This window comes from Xenopus laevis, chromosome 1S (assembly GCF_017654675.1).
Source record: "Xenopus laevis strain J_2021 chromosome 1S, Xenopus_laevis_v10.1, whole genome shotgun sequence".
NCBI lineage: Eukaryota > Metazoa > Chordata > Amphibia > Anura > Pipidae > Xenopus > Xenopus laevis.
In genome coordinates this window covers 144,450,822-144,468,198 of record NC_054372.1, presented here as the reverse complement: position 1 = coordinate 144,468,198, position 17,377 = coordinate 144,450,822, and the positions used below count along the sequence as shown (strand labels likewise).

The window sequence follows — 17,377 nt, the reverse complement described above, 5'->3', positions numbered from 1 at the left end:
ACGAGCAAGTGATATTTAGATTGCAAATGGTAGATTTCCATGTCAGGTTGGCACCAGAGAGGGAATAGAAAATAGGTAAAACAAAGTGAGACATGTGAAGTTCTGCTGCTGCAGGGTGGGGGTGTTCAGCAATGGTTTTCATTATACTGAAACTACTGGTTTGTGGTGGGTGTAGTGGTAATAGTCTGTCTACCAAGTGTACAGGCACAGTTTCATTTCTTCTATTTTCTCTCATTTTCCCTCCTTTAGCAAGAATGAGATATTGGCAATTGCACAGTTGTTTTATGTAGTGTTACTATGGCAGAACGAAATGGCCATCTCCCTTAGACTCCATTTTATCCAAACAATCCAATTTTTTTTCAATGATTTCCTTTTTCTCTGTAATAATAAAACATTACATGGTACTTGATCCCAATTAAGATACAATTAATCCTTATTGGAAGCAAAACCAGCCTGTTGGGTTTATTTAATGTTTCCAGGATTTTCTAGTAGACTTTAGGTTTCAAGATCCAAATTACAGAAAGATCTGTTATCCGGAAAGCCCCAGTTCCCAAGGATTCTGAGTGACAGGTCCCATACCTGTACAATTTGCTGTAATAAATGGTTATTAGGTTGCAATCTATATTTATAACAGTATGCATATCTTTCCTTTAGTCTTTCTGTGGTTAGGTAGGTAAGTATATACAGTCATATGAAAAAATTTGGGAACCCCTCGCAGCCTGCATAATAATTTACTCCACTTTCAACAAAAAAGTTTTCAACAAAAAAAGTGGTATGTCTTTCATTTCCCAGGAATATCTGAGTACTGGGGTGTTTTCTGAACAAAGATATTTATTAAAGCAGTATTCAGATGTATGAAATTATATCAAATGTGAAAACTGGCTGTGCAAATATTTGGGTACCCTTGTAATTTTGCTAATTTGAATGAAAGTAACTGCTCAATACTGATTACTGGCAACACCAAATTGGTTGGATTATTTTGTTAATCCTTAAACTTCATAGGCAAGTGTGTCCAATTATGAGAAAAGGTTTTTAAGGTCAATTGCAAGTTGTGCTTCTGTTTGACTCTCCTCTGAGGAGTGACAGCATGGGATCCTCAAAGCAACTCTTAAAGGGATAAAAAAAAATTTCAAAATGAATCAGTTAATAGTGCTGCTTCAGCAGAATTCTGCACTGAAATCCATTTCTCAAAAGAGCAAACAGATTTTTTTATATTCAATTTTGAAATCTGACATGGGGCTAGACATAGTGTCAATTTCCCAGCTGCCCCAAGTCATGTGACTTGTGCTCTGATAAACTTCAATCACTCTTTACTGCTGTACTGCAAGCTGGAGTGATATCACCCCTTTCCCTCCCCCCCCCCCCAGCAGCCAAACAAAAGAACAATGGGAAGGTAACCAGATAACAGCTCCCTAACACAAGATAACAGCTGCCTGGTAGATATAAGAACAACACTCAATAGTAAAAACCCATGTCTCACTGAGACACATTCAGTTACACTGAGAAGGAAAAACAGCAGCCTGCCAGAAAGCATTTCTCTCCTAAAGTGCAGGCACAAGTCACATGACCAGGGGCAGCTGGGAAATTGACAAAATGTCTAGCCCCATGTCAGATTTCAAAATTGAATATAAAAAAATCTGTTTGCTCTTTTGAGAAATGGATTTCAGTGCAGCATTCTGCTGAAGCAGCACTATTAACTGATTCATTTTGAAAAAAAATTTTTCCCATGACAGTATCCCTTTAAAGATCTGAAAACAACGATTGTTCAGTATCATGATTTAGGTGAAGGCTACAAAAAGTTATCTCCGAGGTTTAAACTGTCAGTTTAAACTGTAAGGAATGTAATCAGGAAATTGAGGAAAAATGGAAGGCCACAAGCACAGTTGCTGTAAAACCCAGGTCTGGCAGGCCAAGAAAAATACAGGACGAATGGTCAAAAATACCGCTATCCAGAATCCAGACACTCATCAAAGGCTTTTAGAGGCGTCTAGAGGCTTACATTTGCAAAAAGAGGCTCAACTAAGGGTAGGACTCCACAAGCGATTTTGTCGCGATCCGACGTGCTGCGACAAAACACATGCGACAAAAATAAGGTAAGAGATAGAATTGTCGCATGGTGTCGCAGCGCTGATCCGACGTGGCACAGTTTAGGAGAGACCCCTGCTCTAAAGGGTACATTATCATTGTTGTGAAAAGAAATTAAAAAGCAAAATATATGTATGTATATATATATATAGTTTTACCACTTACCATGTCGTGTTATCTGTACTGTATTTAGGCTTTTTCCCCTAACACCTCTATTTATGTTTTTTTGCAGTGTGACAGTGAAAGCGATATTGATGATAAGGTAAGCAAACTGAATTTTTTGATCACTATATAATATAAAGACTGGACAGCATTCCCATGTTGTATTAAAATGCACATTAAATTAATGACTTAATCATTGAATTTATACTATAAATAGCAATAGTCACAAAAATATAATTTCAACCAAAAAGCTTTAACTTTTAGGGTAATTGCATACAGAGAGAGATTTATCACCTGTAGTAAAATACCCAATAGATCTTCATCTATTAGAATCGCTGCTCATAGATAATCAAGGTGACAGAAAATGTATTTTCTGTAAACTAAAAAGTGTAAAACCGAATTCTCTTAAACATTCTGTAACTGTAAAAACTGAAAAATACTAGAATCCATTTAACCTATTCACATGTGTTATATGAAGATGAGCTGTTTTATGTGTATTCCTGCAACAAATTTGAAACCAGCAAATAATTTAGTTGTTGGCTGCAGACCTGGAGCTTGTGCGTGGCTGATCAGAATCTGGACCTGACTTCAGCTCTGCTTGGTTCTGGTTGGCAATGGCTGCCAGAGACCTAGGCACCGGAAATCAGTGAGATTGGGAAAGAGAAAAGGAGATATTGAAACATTAATATCCAAGAGAGAGATTAAGTGGATGTCTGAATTGGATACGGTTACACCTAAAGGGTTGAACAAAGAGTGTGACATTAAATACTTTATAGATTAAAAAATTCTCTTTAAAAAAAAATCTTTAGAAAAAGCTAATTACTATGGAGTAGCTTGATTGAGAGTAGTGCTCTAGATATATAATATATATATATATATATATATAGAGTGATATAACAGTATAAAATAAAACAAAAATAAGATCTATAAGATATGCATTAAATGGAATGAAATGGGAATTATTTCAGAGTATTAGCGGATAAAAAATGATATATATATGCACGAAAAAGTACATGAACTGCATCTTGTATTTTTTATAGTTATATGAACTGCCATATAAAAATATATAAAATTTATATTAGGTGTTTAAACTTAACATCATAGTGAATGTCTAAGAGTAACTAATGTAATAATCATAGATTTTGGATGTTTTTAATAATATAATGGAGTGAGGTCACAATAATGAATTAATTTGTATATTATTAAAATTAGAGAAACACTATATATTTATATATAATCTAATTACAATTTAATATAGTAATCTCGCGATAGCAGCGACCACAGGGGATACGGCGTTTGGGTGAGCTCCACCAATACCACGCTAAGATTTTTGCGACCGGAAATCAGTGACCAGACATGCTACTCAGTACCTCTATACTTGACTCAGACCCTCTTGAGATGAGCAGGTTACATCAGCCTGTGTATGACAAGTATAGTATTTTTGAGCATCTAGAGAAGGATGCAATAGATCCTGTGTAGTCCTATCCTGTCAAACAAAAAATGGTACAGATGTTTAAACTTCACTTTGAAGGAAGTATATAAAAGAACAATTGCCATACTGAAAGTGACAAGAGCTGACCTACAGTGCTACGCAATATGTTGGCGCTATATAAATACATGTTAATAATATTTTGCTTTGAGTCAAAACTACTCTGAAGAGTGGTGATATATGGGGCATTTTTTTTCTTGAGTGGGTGACAACATATCCAAAAATACATTTGCAGCATTTCCAGGTAATCAAATGAAAGTGCTTCCTTCGACATTTTAATGTGATTATCTAATTCAGCTGGTCTGTACACATCAACTCCCGCCATCACTAACTCAATGTTATTCTCTACTATTTGTTGCCCACAAGAGAAGCAGTTTTACATGAGTGACAAAATGCCTGTGTGCCATAACCCTTAGCCATTTTAGCAACATGACTAAGAGGATTGGGCATCTGATCCTTACAAAGCCATGCTGTTCCTCCCCAGATCAAGACATTAAACTAATTATTTTGGCATGGTCTTCAAAAGGACCTTAAGAAAGTTACAAAACCTCTGTCGCTATAGCTGTTTTCTTGCAGACACATTAGAACTCCTGATCGGTCATGTGGCTTAATGAGAAGTCACAGGACAGATTTCTTCCTTTTCAGCCAAAATCATAGGATTTTCTGACTATGGTCACATTTTCAGACCTAGCGACTGTTTTTTGACAGCCAGTAACAGTGAGACTAATCAGTTATGAGCACTATCTTCTTTGAACTCCTTGAACTGCTGCAATATTGCTATACCAGCTGTTACATTTTTGTGGGACTTTATATTGCTTCCTTAATCTATAAAGCTGTAGACCAAGATAACAGCAGTTTTTAGCTGTTACATGTTACACTTTACATTGTTGTTGTTTTTTTTTGTTGTTTTTTTGTTGCTCTCTGTCTTTGCCATAAAAGCAGGGCATCCCATAGAGCAGGGCATTCCAACTGGTGGTACTCATTTTCAGCAATTTAGAGGTTGGTGGAGGACTTATTTTGTGCAGTTGGTCATGTCCAAAAAAAATTAGGTGTTGGAATACCTGGTAGCAAAGGGGGCCGGTGGGGACACCCGCCACATCCATTTTCTGCTGCATCAAAATGCAAATAATGCTTCCGCGCTTGACGCGCATTCATGTCTGACATCATCGTGTTTGGCTTGAAAATTCAAATATTTAAAGGGCCTTGTTGAAATGCTCTCTGCCAAACATATGTCTATTTTCCATAGCATCTGGGTGTGTTTATAAAGTCTGATCTTGTTCCTGACCCCTGCCTGTCCCTGACTTTGCTATTCTGCTGCCTGTACTGACCACTGCCTGTTATTGACCATTCATTGGATCCTGATTCTGTACAGTTTTGCTGTTTGGTTTTTGACTTTGGCCTGTGACCTTGACTACGCTTCTGTTTCCTGATCTATAACTGCATTGCCTGTTTGGTACGGACCCGGCCTGGCCATCGATTGCACTTCCAATTCCCCATTCTACTTCTATACGTTCAGTTACCTTGCCTGCCCAGAACTCTCTCCTTGGTCCACTCACATTAAGACCTGGTTGCATCTGAGTAACGGAGGGCTCCTCCCGACGCCAAAGGTGGCTGCTATAGTCAGAACAGTTAGCCGTGACCGGGTGCAGGGTCGACTGGGCCCACCAGCTCAGACCCTCTCCCATTTAAACATTGACATGAGGTCGAGCAAAAAAAAAAGTAGGCGCGCATGCGCAATCACGGCGAAAACCCAGTAGGCGCAAATGTGCAATCACAGGGAGAAGGAGACAGCAGCCCCCCCAGTCCAACCCTGACCTGCGGTTAGTTCTGGGTTTGGGATACCTTCCATAACAGTAGGCCACTTTTCAGGGCCAGTAACTACCCGTGGAAATGAGTGACATTTGGCAACCATCTACTTTCATTTTTTGTTCAAAGCTTAGCCTCCTTAAAGGCAGTTGTAATACTTTATGGGTTAAACACTTTCTTCACAATCTGATAGACTAAAAGCAATTGCTCAGTAGGCTGTTTAAAAGATCTACCTGTCAGAGTTGAGATGAAGTTGTAAGTGGCATGTAGTTTTATAATACAGCTCTGCTATTAATGATTGTCTAAATTACAGCAGCAGGCCCAGGCAGCTGCATTACATTGGAGACTGACGTCCGCTAGATTAGGTTTGACTTCACCTTGTAGTGGAGAAATTGAAATCTGAACAACATTGATTAGCTTTCAGAATGTGAGGTGATGTGAGGAATCGGAGGTTACCTAAGGGGAGACTGCATTCTGTGTGACTGGTAGGTTAGTGTCGTGCACAGAGCAGAAGGCAATGCAATTCTATACTGTGATTACTTCATTTTCTTACCTTTCTGCTACAGAAACACACTTGTTCTATGTTCTTTGTATATTGTCTTACTAGGTTAGGTATTTCTCTCTAGGCCTGTACCTCTAGACTACTCCCCTGTTTTGTTTTAAAGTACAGACTCTGTGTCAACCATTAGACATTTGGTGGCTACTAACTGGACAAATACATTGGGGGTGTAGATAGAAAAAAGAGTTCAGGGTCGGTTAACCAAGCATATTAAGGGGATAAAGGACGTGCCGTAAGAAGAAAACCTGAAACATTGCATATTTATTAAAGAGAATAAAAACTGTTATGAGATATTATTTTTGTGTATAATCGCATACAGGGTCTCCACAGGAATGAAAATTCAGTATTACCAGAAACATACAAGAGATTTGGGGTCATCCATCCCATGTGAATGGAGAAAAGAAAAAATTAAGGATTCGTTTACTTTTAAATAATTATTACTGATACCAAAATACTGTAAATTGTATGCCCTCAAAACTTTTAAAAAGATTTTAATAGATCCCCAACAATCGTTCAACCAATAAAACATTAGAACTCCAGTGCTGAGTGATTAGAGACAGCAATGGTGTTATGTTACATATAGTACATGTATAGTGTAGTCATTTTATTTACCACTGGCTCCAATCAGGGTCGGTCTGGGCTCGCAGGACACTGGGAAAAAACCCAGTGGACCCTGGCTTTTCCGGGGCCCCGTCGGCCCAGACCCGCTCCTGCACTTCCTCTCCCTCTGTCCCTGGAGCCAGTCACGCTGCGTCTAAAAGAGGTAAGCGCGAGTGCAGGGGCTCCAGGAGTGGGAGTGGGATAGTGCAGAGGCAACTTTGCGGCTGGCGGGTCTGACGCTGGCTCCAATCACTGGTGCAACAATGTCTGGAATGACCCCTTTTTACTCAGATTTTGCACTATAAAAGAAATGCACTATAATCAGCATGCACAACATTTGCTGCCTTCCTTCCTTAAATAAGGGCCATAATTGACACCTGTTTTTTTCACACAATGAATGAGCTCACTAATTGAACTCCACACTGCTATTATTTGGAACAACCTATTACTATTTTGAAAACTGTTATTATTTTGAACAAGCCTCAATTAATGATTCAGTTACACAGAATCAGCAGCATGTCATGACTGTTGGGTCTGTTGGTTTCTATTACTCTGCTACACCTACTAGTAAATTATTTGCCATGTAGAAATATAATTTGTACCAAAAACAGGTTAATGATGTCGGACTGCTATTATTCTGAACACAACTGTATATTTCTGTTAAAAAAAGGGATGACATAGTCTAGAAATTATTCAGGAATAATAAAATTTCTGCAGCCCTGCCCCCACACTCACTTTTTCAGGGGGCCCAGGGATGGTCTGTGGGGATCCACTTCGCTAGTGCAGAATGCGCAATTGTGTTCTCTGCACTAGAACAGCCAAGTTTCCGGGTTCATAACCCAAAATTTGTCTCTTAAAGTTACCTGGAGTTACCTGTGACTGAGCTGAGGTGTAACAGAACAGTGGGTTGCCACTATTTGGTTTTATTTCCTCCCCTCCATTCACAAATTGAGGGAAGATGTTGACACTGAACAAGCTGCTTGTCACACAGTTGCTTCCTTACTTGCAGAGGCAGAAATACTTTCAAGAGACGCAAGGTTTTGTGTGCTCCACTTGGCTGCACATGCAAACCACTTCTTATCTCTTGTAGTGCTTCACACTGATGCATACCTCCCAGCTGTCCAGTTTTTTTGTGGGACAGTCCCGATTTTGACAGCTCAACCCACAGTCCAGGATTGTTACTGAAATGTCCCTACTTTCTCTTTGATCTCCTGCACTAAACAGCCAGAAAAATATACAAAGTTTCTAACTTAATTGGTTTTTGGCAAAGGACCCAGAATATGTGACAGGTGCACTTCGATACATTTGTAACAATTTAAGATAAGCAAGTCTCTTGGGGAAACTGTAGCTTAAACTGGCAATTCTCCTTCATTAGCAAAACTGTAATAACACATAAATATCACAGAAATGTGTTCAAACTAACATGACAAATTTTGTAAAATGAACATGGTAATTGGGGGGTGGCCACAAAATGGGTGTGGTCAAACAATTTAGCTCCGCGTGGCAAATCTTTTTGTCCCTCTTTTTATTTCCAAAATGTTGGGCGGTATGCTGATGCAGGGCATAATCTTTGCCTAAAGACATAAGTCTCCCTCTAAACTTGTGTGGACGATTACATAGGGTTTTAGAAAATATGTTCCTTAAGTGTTTATCATAAAAAAACACTGGTTGTCAGACACTGCTGTGACATATCTATTGGGATGCTAAGCTTTACCAGCCATATTTGTTATATACAGTAAGTACATAGGTACATAATAGTAAGGCAGAAATTGCCCATAAGGCATTTAACTGAATTGTTTACTCTACCGTGTTCATTTAGATGAATTCAACTTCAATTTTGCTTCTTTGGCCCTTTGGTTTTCTCACCACATAAGATATATATATATATATATATATATATATATATATATATATATTTCTTCAGCAACTACAGGATTAATAGTTAATTACCCTTCATATTCAGGATGATTAAGCATCCATTAATTCAAGAGTTATGTACTTATATCATTTAGCTCGAGAATAACACTGCTGAGAATTGGTTTATACAGAAGTAATGAGAGAGCTTATGACATACTTTAGTGAACCTAATAGAGTAATTTAAACTGTCAACACTTCTACTTATTGTCTCTTACCCGCATCAGAATGTCGAGAGAGCAGCTTGGAAAAACACTCTTGAGTGACACTACAGAGTCATCAGTGGTAGGAGAGTAATGACTTATTTCCACAGGTAGTGCAGCAGGTAGAAGCATTCTAGCTTTTAACTCTTCATAGATTATAGGATAGATGTTAAGTCCATGAGTTGACTTTGCAACCCAAGAATCAGTTTTAAAATAATTATGCGCCTTTATTTTAATTAGGTTATTTTTTATACCTTATTTTAATCTTATGTTTTACTGTATTACAGAGGATCATGGAAAATACTATAAATAGCATGAGAGCCCATTTTTAGATTCTGACTCTTAAGTTAATTCCTGAACAAAGGTTAAAGATATTGTGACCTATGGATGTAAATATAAGAGATTTTTATACTCGAAGTAACATTGGTAGCGCTCGATAAATACATGTTAATAATAAGATAATAATCTAGGAGTACAGAAACTTTGGCATGCAAGATGTTTAACAATATGATTGCTGGATATGGACTAGTACAAATGTGGTCATCAGCACGCTTACAGCCCTGTGTAAATCTCAGAAAACTGAACACAATATTAAAGTACAAGTGTAAACAACAGCACCCCACTCCTAGTATAACAGTGGACTGCCTAGGTTAGGTAACTGGATACTAATACTTTAGTACAAAACAATTAGACCCATAATAGAGTGTAACAGGGGGCTGTCCAACTCCAGTAACTGGACTCTCAAGTACTACAGTACGAATCTAAATAATGCAACCCCTAACTTAGTATAACAGTATAAACGCTTCTCTCCACCTGCAGATTTTAATGAGCTGGATAGAAGCAGATCCGCTGTAATCGCAGGCTTCCTGTAGCTGCAGGACTTTCTCTGCACTGAACAGCCAGAAAACTTAATTTGCTTTTGGCAGAGAACCCAGAACAGCCACCAGGTGCCACCAATATACTGTGTATCAATTTTGAGATAAGCAAATAAGTAATTGTAACAATTTAGATAAGGAGGTCCCTTGGGAAAAGTTAGACTCACAGCTTAAGGGTAGGGGCACACTAGGCGTTTCGGGGAGATTTAGTCGCCTGGCGACTAATCGTCTCGTCTTTGCGGCGACCAATCTCCCCGAACGCCTTCCTTCTCTCTTGCGTTGACTAAAATGAAAAATCGCCTGTGCTAAAGCAAACGCGGCGATTCATTTTCCGAAGTTGCCGAGGAAACTTTGGGCGACTTAAGAAAACGAATTGCCGCGTTTGCTTTAGAGCAGGCGATTTTTCATTTTAGCCAACGCAAGAGAGAGGGAAGGTGTTCTGGGAGATTGGTGGCCACAAAGACGAGGCAATTAGTCGCCTGGCGACTAAATCTTCCCGAATCGCCCAGTGTGCCCCTGCTCTAAAGGGCAATTCAGCTTCATTAACAAAAATAATAACTGTAAAAAAACACAGAAATATGTTCAAACTTTCATAACCTGGCAAATTTTTCAAAATGAATATGTTAATTAGGGGGTGTGGTCACAAAAATGTGCATGGCTAAATGTTTTGCCACACTACACGCGCCAACTTTTTTTGTCCTTTTTATTTCCAAAATGTTGGGAGTTATGTCCTGTTATTACAGAGAAAAATTAATTTTTTTTAAAAAATTTGGATTATTTGGATAAAATAGAGACTATGGGAGACAGCCTTCCTGTAATTTGGAGCTGTCTGGATAATCAATCCCATACCTGTGTATGTGTGTATATATGTGTACACATATACACATATATATTTGTTTGTTTGTTTTTTTGTAATATTGCTTTAAAGTATACTGGTTACTGATTTGGCCAAAATTATTGCAATTACACCCACAAATATCAATTTTGTGCTTTATATTTTAAGGTCATTAAAGCAGAACTGCTTTCTGTAATAATATTCATTGTTTCTGTATTATAAAACTATAAATATAAAACTCCAGTAAAAATATCAGTATAGTCTCATGAGCCAGTGTGTTATCACTCTGTGCTACTGCATGGGTTAACTCTCTGCAAGTTGATTCACTAGACTCTCTGTGCTATAGCAATTGACAGCAGCTTTCCGATGCGCTTTAGCGATCCCGACAGCTGACGTGAGAAGCAAAGCGCAACCTTCATGTGCAGTAATAAAGAGCCCACCCGCAGACCCCCTGACAGGCTTAATGGTTTCTCATATAGAAACGGACAGACTTAATGTTTGGACCGTAGCAATCATTCGTCCTGATCTTCATAATGAAATTAGATTAGGCACACCTGGGAAATTGCTGAGATGGCACATTGCTTTCATCACCTTCTTTAATTTAAAAGCAATTTGCAGGGAAAATATTCTCAGAAGTGAAGAGAAGTGAAGAGCAAGAGAAACGGAGCAAAGAGAAAGACAAAAGTAGATTGAGATACAATTGAAAGCAGTATTGGATAAAGAAAGAAGGTAGAAGGTTCCACTAGATCAAGAAAGGCAAAACAGTATAGTGAGAATGGGGGAAACAAATATATTGGTTGCAAACCAAAGTGTAATATTTTGCATAATTAAAGCAATTCTAGTTCTAAATATAAATTCTAATTTAAATTCTACATTATTTTCCATTATACAATATACAATTGAGATAAATCAAATGAAAAAATGTAGTCTGTTTTCCTCCAGCCAAAACTCCATTTTCCATAATGCTTTGTTCATGTCTGTGATTCTCCTTTTTTTATAGGCTTGTTAAACACAGGATATGCAAGGCATAGTGGGCAGTCAAATATTAGATGGAGTGCTGACTGCTGTTGCTGATAGAGAGATATATATGTGTAATAACCTTAAACTGGAAATTATCAGATTATTGAAATGAAAATGACATTGCCTTGTTTTAATTACTTATAATGTATGATAGGAATGCAAATGGATTCACCTTTTTGTATTGTTTGTATTCCTATATGTAATCAGGGTCGGACTGGGCCGACGGGATACCGGAAAAAAACCCGGTGGGCCCCTGTTCTAGTGGGCCCCGCCAGCCCAGATCCACACCCTGGTTTTCTTCCTGCCGAGACCAGTGCGAGTGCGCGCACGGACGCGTGCTAACACTCGCTGATGCGAGTGCTGGACGGGAGACCCTGAGACAGCAGACTTTATAAATAGATATTGTGGCAGAAAATACTGTAAAGTTAACGCTGTGACATTAGTAAACCACTTTTAAGGAGAATGAAAGGTAGAATGACTGGGGATGGCAAGTTGTTATGCACCCCACTGTGATCTGCTCACAGGTGAAGGCTTGTGCATTTTTTTGAGGAAGAAGAGCAGTGCCTGCGGTAAGTTTCCTGTGAACACTTACATTGCTGATAAAATATGGATGATAGAACTTATGTTTTGGCTTCAGTTTTTATCCTCATTCCTGATATGTCCAAGGTATTCAGAACTATTGTTGTGTCAGGCCCTGAGAGAAGATGGTTAGGTCAGGGGCACACTAAATGTCCAGATTTTTCTTGTGGTCCAATGAAGTAAGCTGGCTGAGGTCATACTGTTACCTTTAGCTTAGATCATATTCAAGATGTGTTCATAGAGAATTGGATTGGTGGGTGGCAGTGGGTTGGGATAGAGGATGCAAAAGCAGTGTCAGACTGGGATGCCAGGGGCCCACCAGAAAACCTTAGACAGTGGGCCCACCAGAAAACCTTAGACCATGGGCCCACCAGAAAACCTTAGACCGTGGGCCCACTGGAAAATCTTAGACAGTGGGCCCAGTTTCCAAACTATTATTCCTCCTCTCTCTAAACCTCTTTATTCTGCTAGTCTTTTATATCTAATTACTATATTTTTCCATTATTAAGCATTTTTCCGAATAAAGGACCAAAGGTAAGGACCATGAAACATGCAAAATGGTTAGAAGCAAGAGGGCCCACTGACACCTGGGCCCACCCGGGAGTTGTACTGGTATCCTGGTGGGTCTGACACTGTGCAAAAGCAGTATTCTCTGTGCCAGAGCCAGGAGTTCAGCAAGAGTACAGGCTTATTGAGGAACATTAATGCTAATTAGAAACAGCCCGTGGAAATTAAGTGCTGCTGTGATTAGCCACCAGATTTATGCTTCTGTGCATCTCCAGATCTCATCACTGCTTAAAATGATTTTAATTGTGCCTGCAGAGCTGTAGGAAACCAGAGAAATAATTTCATGACTATTTTCTGCTGGTGTCTTCGAAAAAACCATGTTCAACAAAGACCAGCAATTGTCTGCGTTCCCTTTTAAGAACAAAAAAAATAGCCAACTGTTGGCTATTGTGGAAATAACAAAAATACCTTATAAGGAACCTTAAATTAACCAAATGACAATATGAACAAGGATACAGTGCAATATATCTTGCTATATATAAGTTTTTAGGTTCTTGACATGTGGCCTCACACTATTGTACAAATTAAGTCTCTGTAGTGGTTTTGTATATCCTTATAAACTTTACTTTAAGAGAGAATGTTCATTTAAATACACAAGCAAGGCCTTTAACATAATATTGTATCAGTCTCATTCGATTTTAGAGACCTGTCGTAACAGTGTTATGCTTGCTCATGTATTGTTCTAATTATCAAGCGTTTTGTCATATTGTACCAACTTTAACGAGATCAATTGCAACCACTTTAACAACTCTGTGATCCTTTGCAGTAACTGTGGGAAAAGCTGTTTTGCACACCACACTTCACTGAGAGGTAACCTCAGCAGGCAGCTGTCACAAATCGTTCCAACCCAGCTACTTTTCATTCAGCAGTGAATTTTAATAAATTACACAGAACTACTGTTGAAATAGAAAAATAACACTCCCTTCTAGGCATACACACTTTTTGATGAGTTCCAGGAACTGTGTGATGTGGTTGTATTGTCTTAAAATCAGGACATCAGGGGTTATGTACAGCCTGGCAGGTAACTTTACAAAGACCTAACCTTAATTTTAAAGGGAAACTATTGAAAAAAATGAAAATTTAATATAAGCGTCATCACACTGAAATAAGAAACTTCCTCAATATAATCAATTAAGAATTCTGCATAGTTTCTGAAATAATCAAGTTTATCTTCACTATTCCTCTCTCAGCATCTGTTTCTCTTCATTCTGTCTTCATGCAGCTGTTTGGTGTCAAATAGTCATTGACAGTTAGATCCAATATATCTTATGGGGGGGGGGCTTCCTTTCCTAGCCAATGAATTAGAGCTCATTCAAATTACTGATTCAGTACAAACAGAATTTAACAAATGCACAAATTCTGCATGTAGAGAGACATGATCTCTGGTGATTTTACTAGCGTGAGCTCTCTGCAAAGAGCACTGTACATAACTATATTTATCTCTAGCAGGGTATCTGGTGAGTCATAAATGTATGGCCTTCCTTTGGGATATGCAACTGGTTAGTATGAAGAATGCTCACTGTACCATTAGCAGCTTGCTAGAGAGTTTCCTCTGTTTCTCTGTGCTATAGCATGCATGTTGTGGCCTTAAGCGGTGACATATTCCCACAGCAAATGACATTTTGCTGACCTATGAGGCTGTCAGTTTGTCATGTATGTTGTTAGGCCTTTGTTTCTGTTATGTCCAGGACCATTGATTTTTACATACACCTTCAGCAGCAGTTGTTGTTTCCCAGCCAGACACACTCAACGACATCTTTACTTACACTATATGTAATTGTGGATTCATTTAGACAATTCTGCAAATGGCCCACTTCCCCTTACACTTCTCTGATTTGATAAACATGTAGTGAATCAGTGGGGTTTGTTGTATTTCAGTTACAGCAGATTTTCATTGTATTCTCATTTTCAGAGACAGGTATTGTGACATAGTTGAGAATTGTTTCACCTAGACTCATTCTGTCTCTCTGGCATTGGTCTCCTGCAATTTATAACTCACTCCATTTCAATTATATGAAATCTGCTCTCTACTATGAAAAATATGGCTAGCAGACTAACCCAAAATCCCCACGGCCTCTAGCTTCTCACTTTTTATAATGTCACGGAAGACAAAATTCCCCCCACCTGTAATATAAACAAAGATGGATAAAATGATGTAAACGAGGTATGGAAAAGGTTGTGTAATTTAAGTTACTCAATCACAATTACTAAAGCTGCTACACCAGTGAGTCTGATTAATTTCCAGTTAGCAGTGTGCCAAAATTGTGAGAGGACTGATCGTCTGCACTCATATATGTGATGAAAGCAAAATGAAGCAACTAATAATGTCATTGAGGCAAATTAGGGAAACCGCCTCAAATATCCTTAATAAGGACAAACTATACTGGGCAAAAGGAACAGTGGTTGCAATTGAAGCTGAGAGGGATTAACCTGCAGCGATAAAAGAATATTTTCTAAATAGCACAACACTGAATAATGTGTATTCACAGATACAGCTGGAAACAATACTAACTGGTGATGATGAATAACTATGTTGCCATTGTTGGAAACTGATACAGTCCATATCCATTACAGTATATGAAGACCCTTGAAACTCAACAGAACTAAAGGATGTGTTCCTTTGCAAATGTTTCAATGTGTATGAGTGCCACCCTGTTTGCCCACACTTGCCATTTGCTGTCTAATTGAATCTCCTCAGTTACCCTTACAACACTAAATGTTGCATAATAATACAGGTATGCCAGATTTGAACCTGAATTGATATATAGCTGTATATAGCAGTTTCAACTTTCAGAAATTTTACTAGTGAACTTTCGATTTATACAAAGGCCATGAAAATGTTCCTGAAGGGTAACATCTTTGAACAGAGCAAAACTGAAGAAGTCGTCATGGGATCTAGGGATTGGCATTAAGGTGCCACAGCTGTGTTCAATTAGTTGACTGTAGGTAAGTAACAGCCCCTCAGCCCTTAACAGCTGGCAGCCATCATGTGTCTTAAAGATTCAGCTTACTGCACCAATAAGCTGCTGGCATACACTGCAGCTGTTATCCTGCCAGTCTAATGAAGCTTACAAGCTACAGTTGAAGTGTATGTGTCTCCAGTGCCCAGAGCAAAATGAAAACCTACACCAAAACTTCTGTTGTGGAAACTACTCTGAGCACATTTTGTGTTGGGAAGATCATATCCAAGTGTATTTATCATCTATGTAACTCGTTTTTATGAAAAGGAAAAGCATATTTTCTGAAGGCAGAGAGTTTACCTTACATTTTCTTACCCATAGTAAAGGGATTTAGTCACTGAAGATTTGAAGCACGACAATTTCAACAATCTGAATTTGCAATTGTGTTTAGGGTTGCCACCTTTTTTTGAAAAAAGATACCGGCCTTCCTATATTTTTATGTATTTTCCCTATTAATAACATTGTGATAAAGCTTAATTTGTACCAGCAAGGCCGGTAAAATACCGGGCAGATGGCAACCCTACTTGTGTGTGGCAACACAGCCATCTGCAGCCAAGGCCTATGTACATGAGCCCACTCAGGTCTGGACTGAAAGTTTAAATAGGCCCTGGCATGTCAGGTACACAGAGGCCAAAACAGCCCCCCAACGGCCCAATAAATATCGACTGTCTAAGTATGGCAACTTACAGTAGCCCCAGCATTTACCAGATCCCATAGATGTCTGCCTGGGCCCACTGACAGCTCTCTTCACTAGTACCCCAATGAAAGTGGTCATACATGGCTAAGCATTCATATAATCCAGTAGGGCAGTATAAATTGTGCTTGTCCCATAATACCTATCCCAAGCTGTATGGAATTAAAGTGCTATGGATCTGCCCAAGCTGTCCATACAGCAGTGTTCCAAAATCAAAAACTATAGATGTAGGGGGGGGAGGACTCTTACCCCCATATGTAATATAAGGCACTAAGTTTGCCCAGGACCCAGGTCTGGATTGGGAGTCAAAATAGACCCTGGCATTTCAACTTCTGAGAGACCCAAACAGCCCCCAGCAGCCCAATAAATAGTGAATGTCTATGGCATATTACAGCAGCCCCTCTGGCATTTGCCAGAACCCACAGATTGCCAGTCCTTGCCTGCAGTAACCCAAAGCAACCAATAAGATTTTTGAGTTTAAACAGGTGACCAGTAAATTCTACCTGCTGATTGGTTGTTATGAGTTACTGCCCTTGGGCAAACTAAGTGCCTTTTATTGCATAATCCTCTTAGACACCTGTGTTAAGCTTAGGTCTGTATCTTAGACACCTGTGTTAAAGGAGAAGGAATAGCATTTAAAACTTGGGGGGGTGCCAAAAGTTTTACTTATCTGACACCCCGGGCCGGCGCTCCTATTTCAGCAGAAAACTGCACCAGCCCAGAGTTCTTCTAGCGACCACCATGGAGAGATCCTTTTTTTGGCTTCTTCGGGTCGTCTCGCAGTTGCACATGCACAGTAGAGCAGAAAGACGGACTTTAACGAAAAAGTCGGCTATTACGCTCAACTGCACGTGGATTTGCCTCAGGAAAATGTGAAAACCGGTGAAGCAGGAAGATAATTTCTCCATGGTGCTCGCTAGAAAAACCCCGGTTAGGTGCAGTTTTCTGCTGATTGGAGCACCAGCCCGGGGTGTCGGATAAGTAAAAATAGTCACTTTGGGGGTGCCTAACTCTTGGCACCTGAATTGT

General features: G+C 39.1%; 1 protein-coding gene across 9 annotated transcripts in view; it reads left to right on the top strand.

Annotated features, from left to right (window-relative positions):
- LOC108707141 (autism susceptibility gene 2 protein) overlaps positions 1-17,377 on the top strand; it is a 279,082-nt gene that overhangs the window by 183,747 nt on the left and 77,958 nt on the right. For all 9 annotated transcript variants that reach the window (XM_018244147.2, XM_018244153.2, XM_018244149.2 and 6 more), the window contains one exon: positions 2,318-2,347. In XM_018244147.2, coding sequence (XP_018099636.1) covers positions 2,318-2,347 — 30 coding nt within the window. The remainder of the gene's footprint in view (positions 1-2,317; positions 2,348-17,377) is intronic.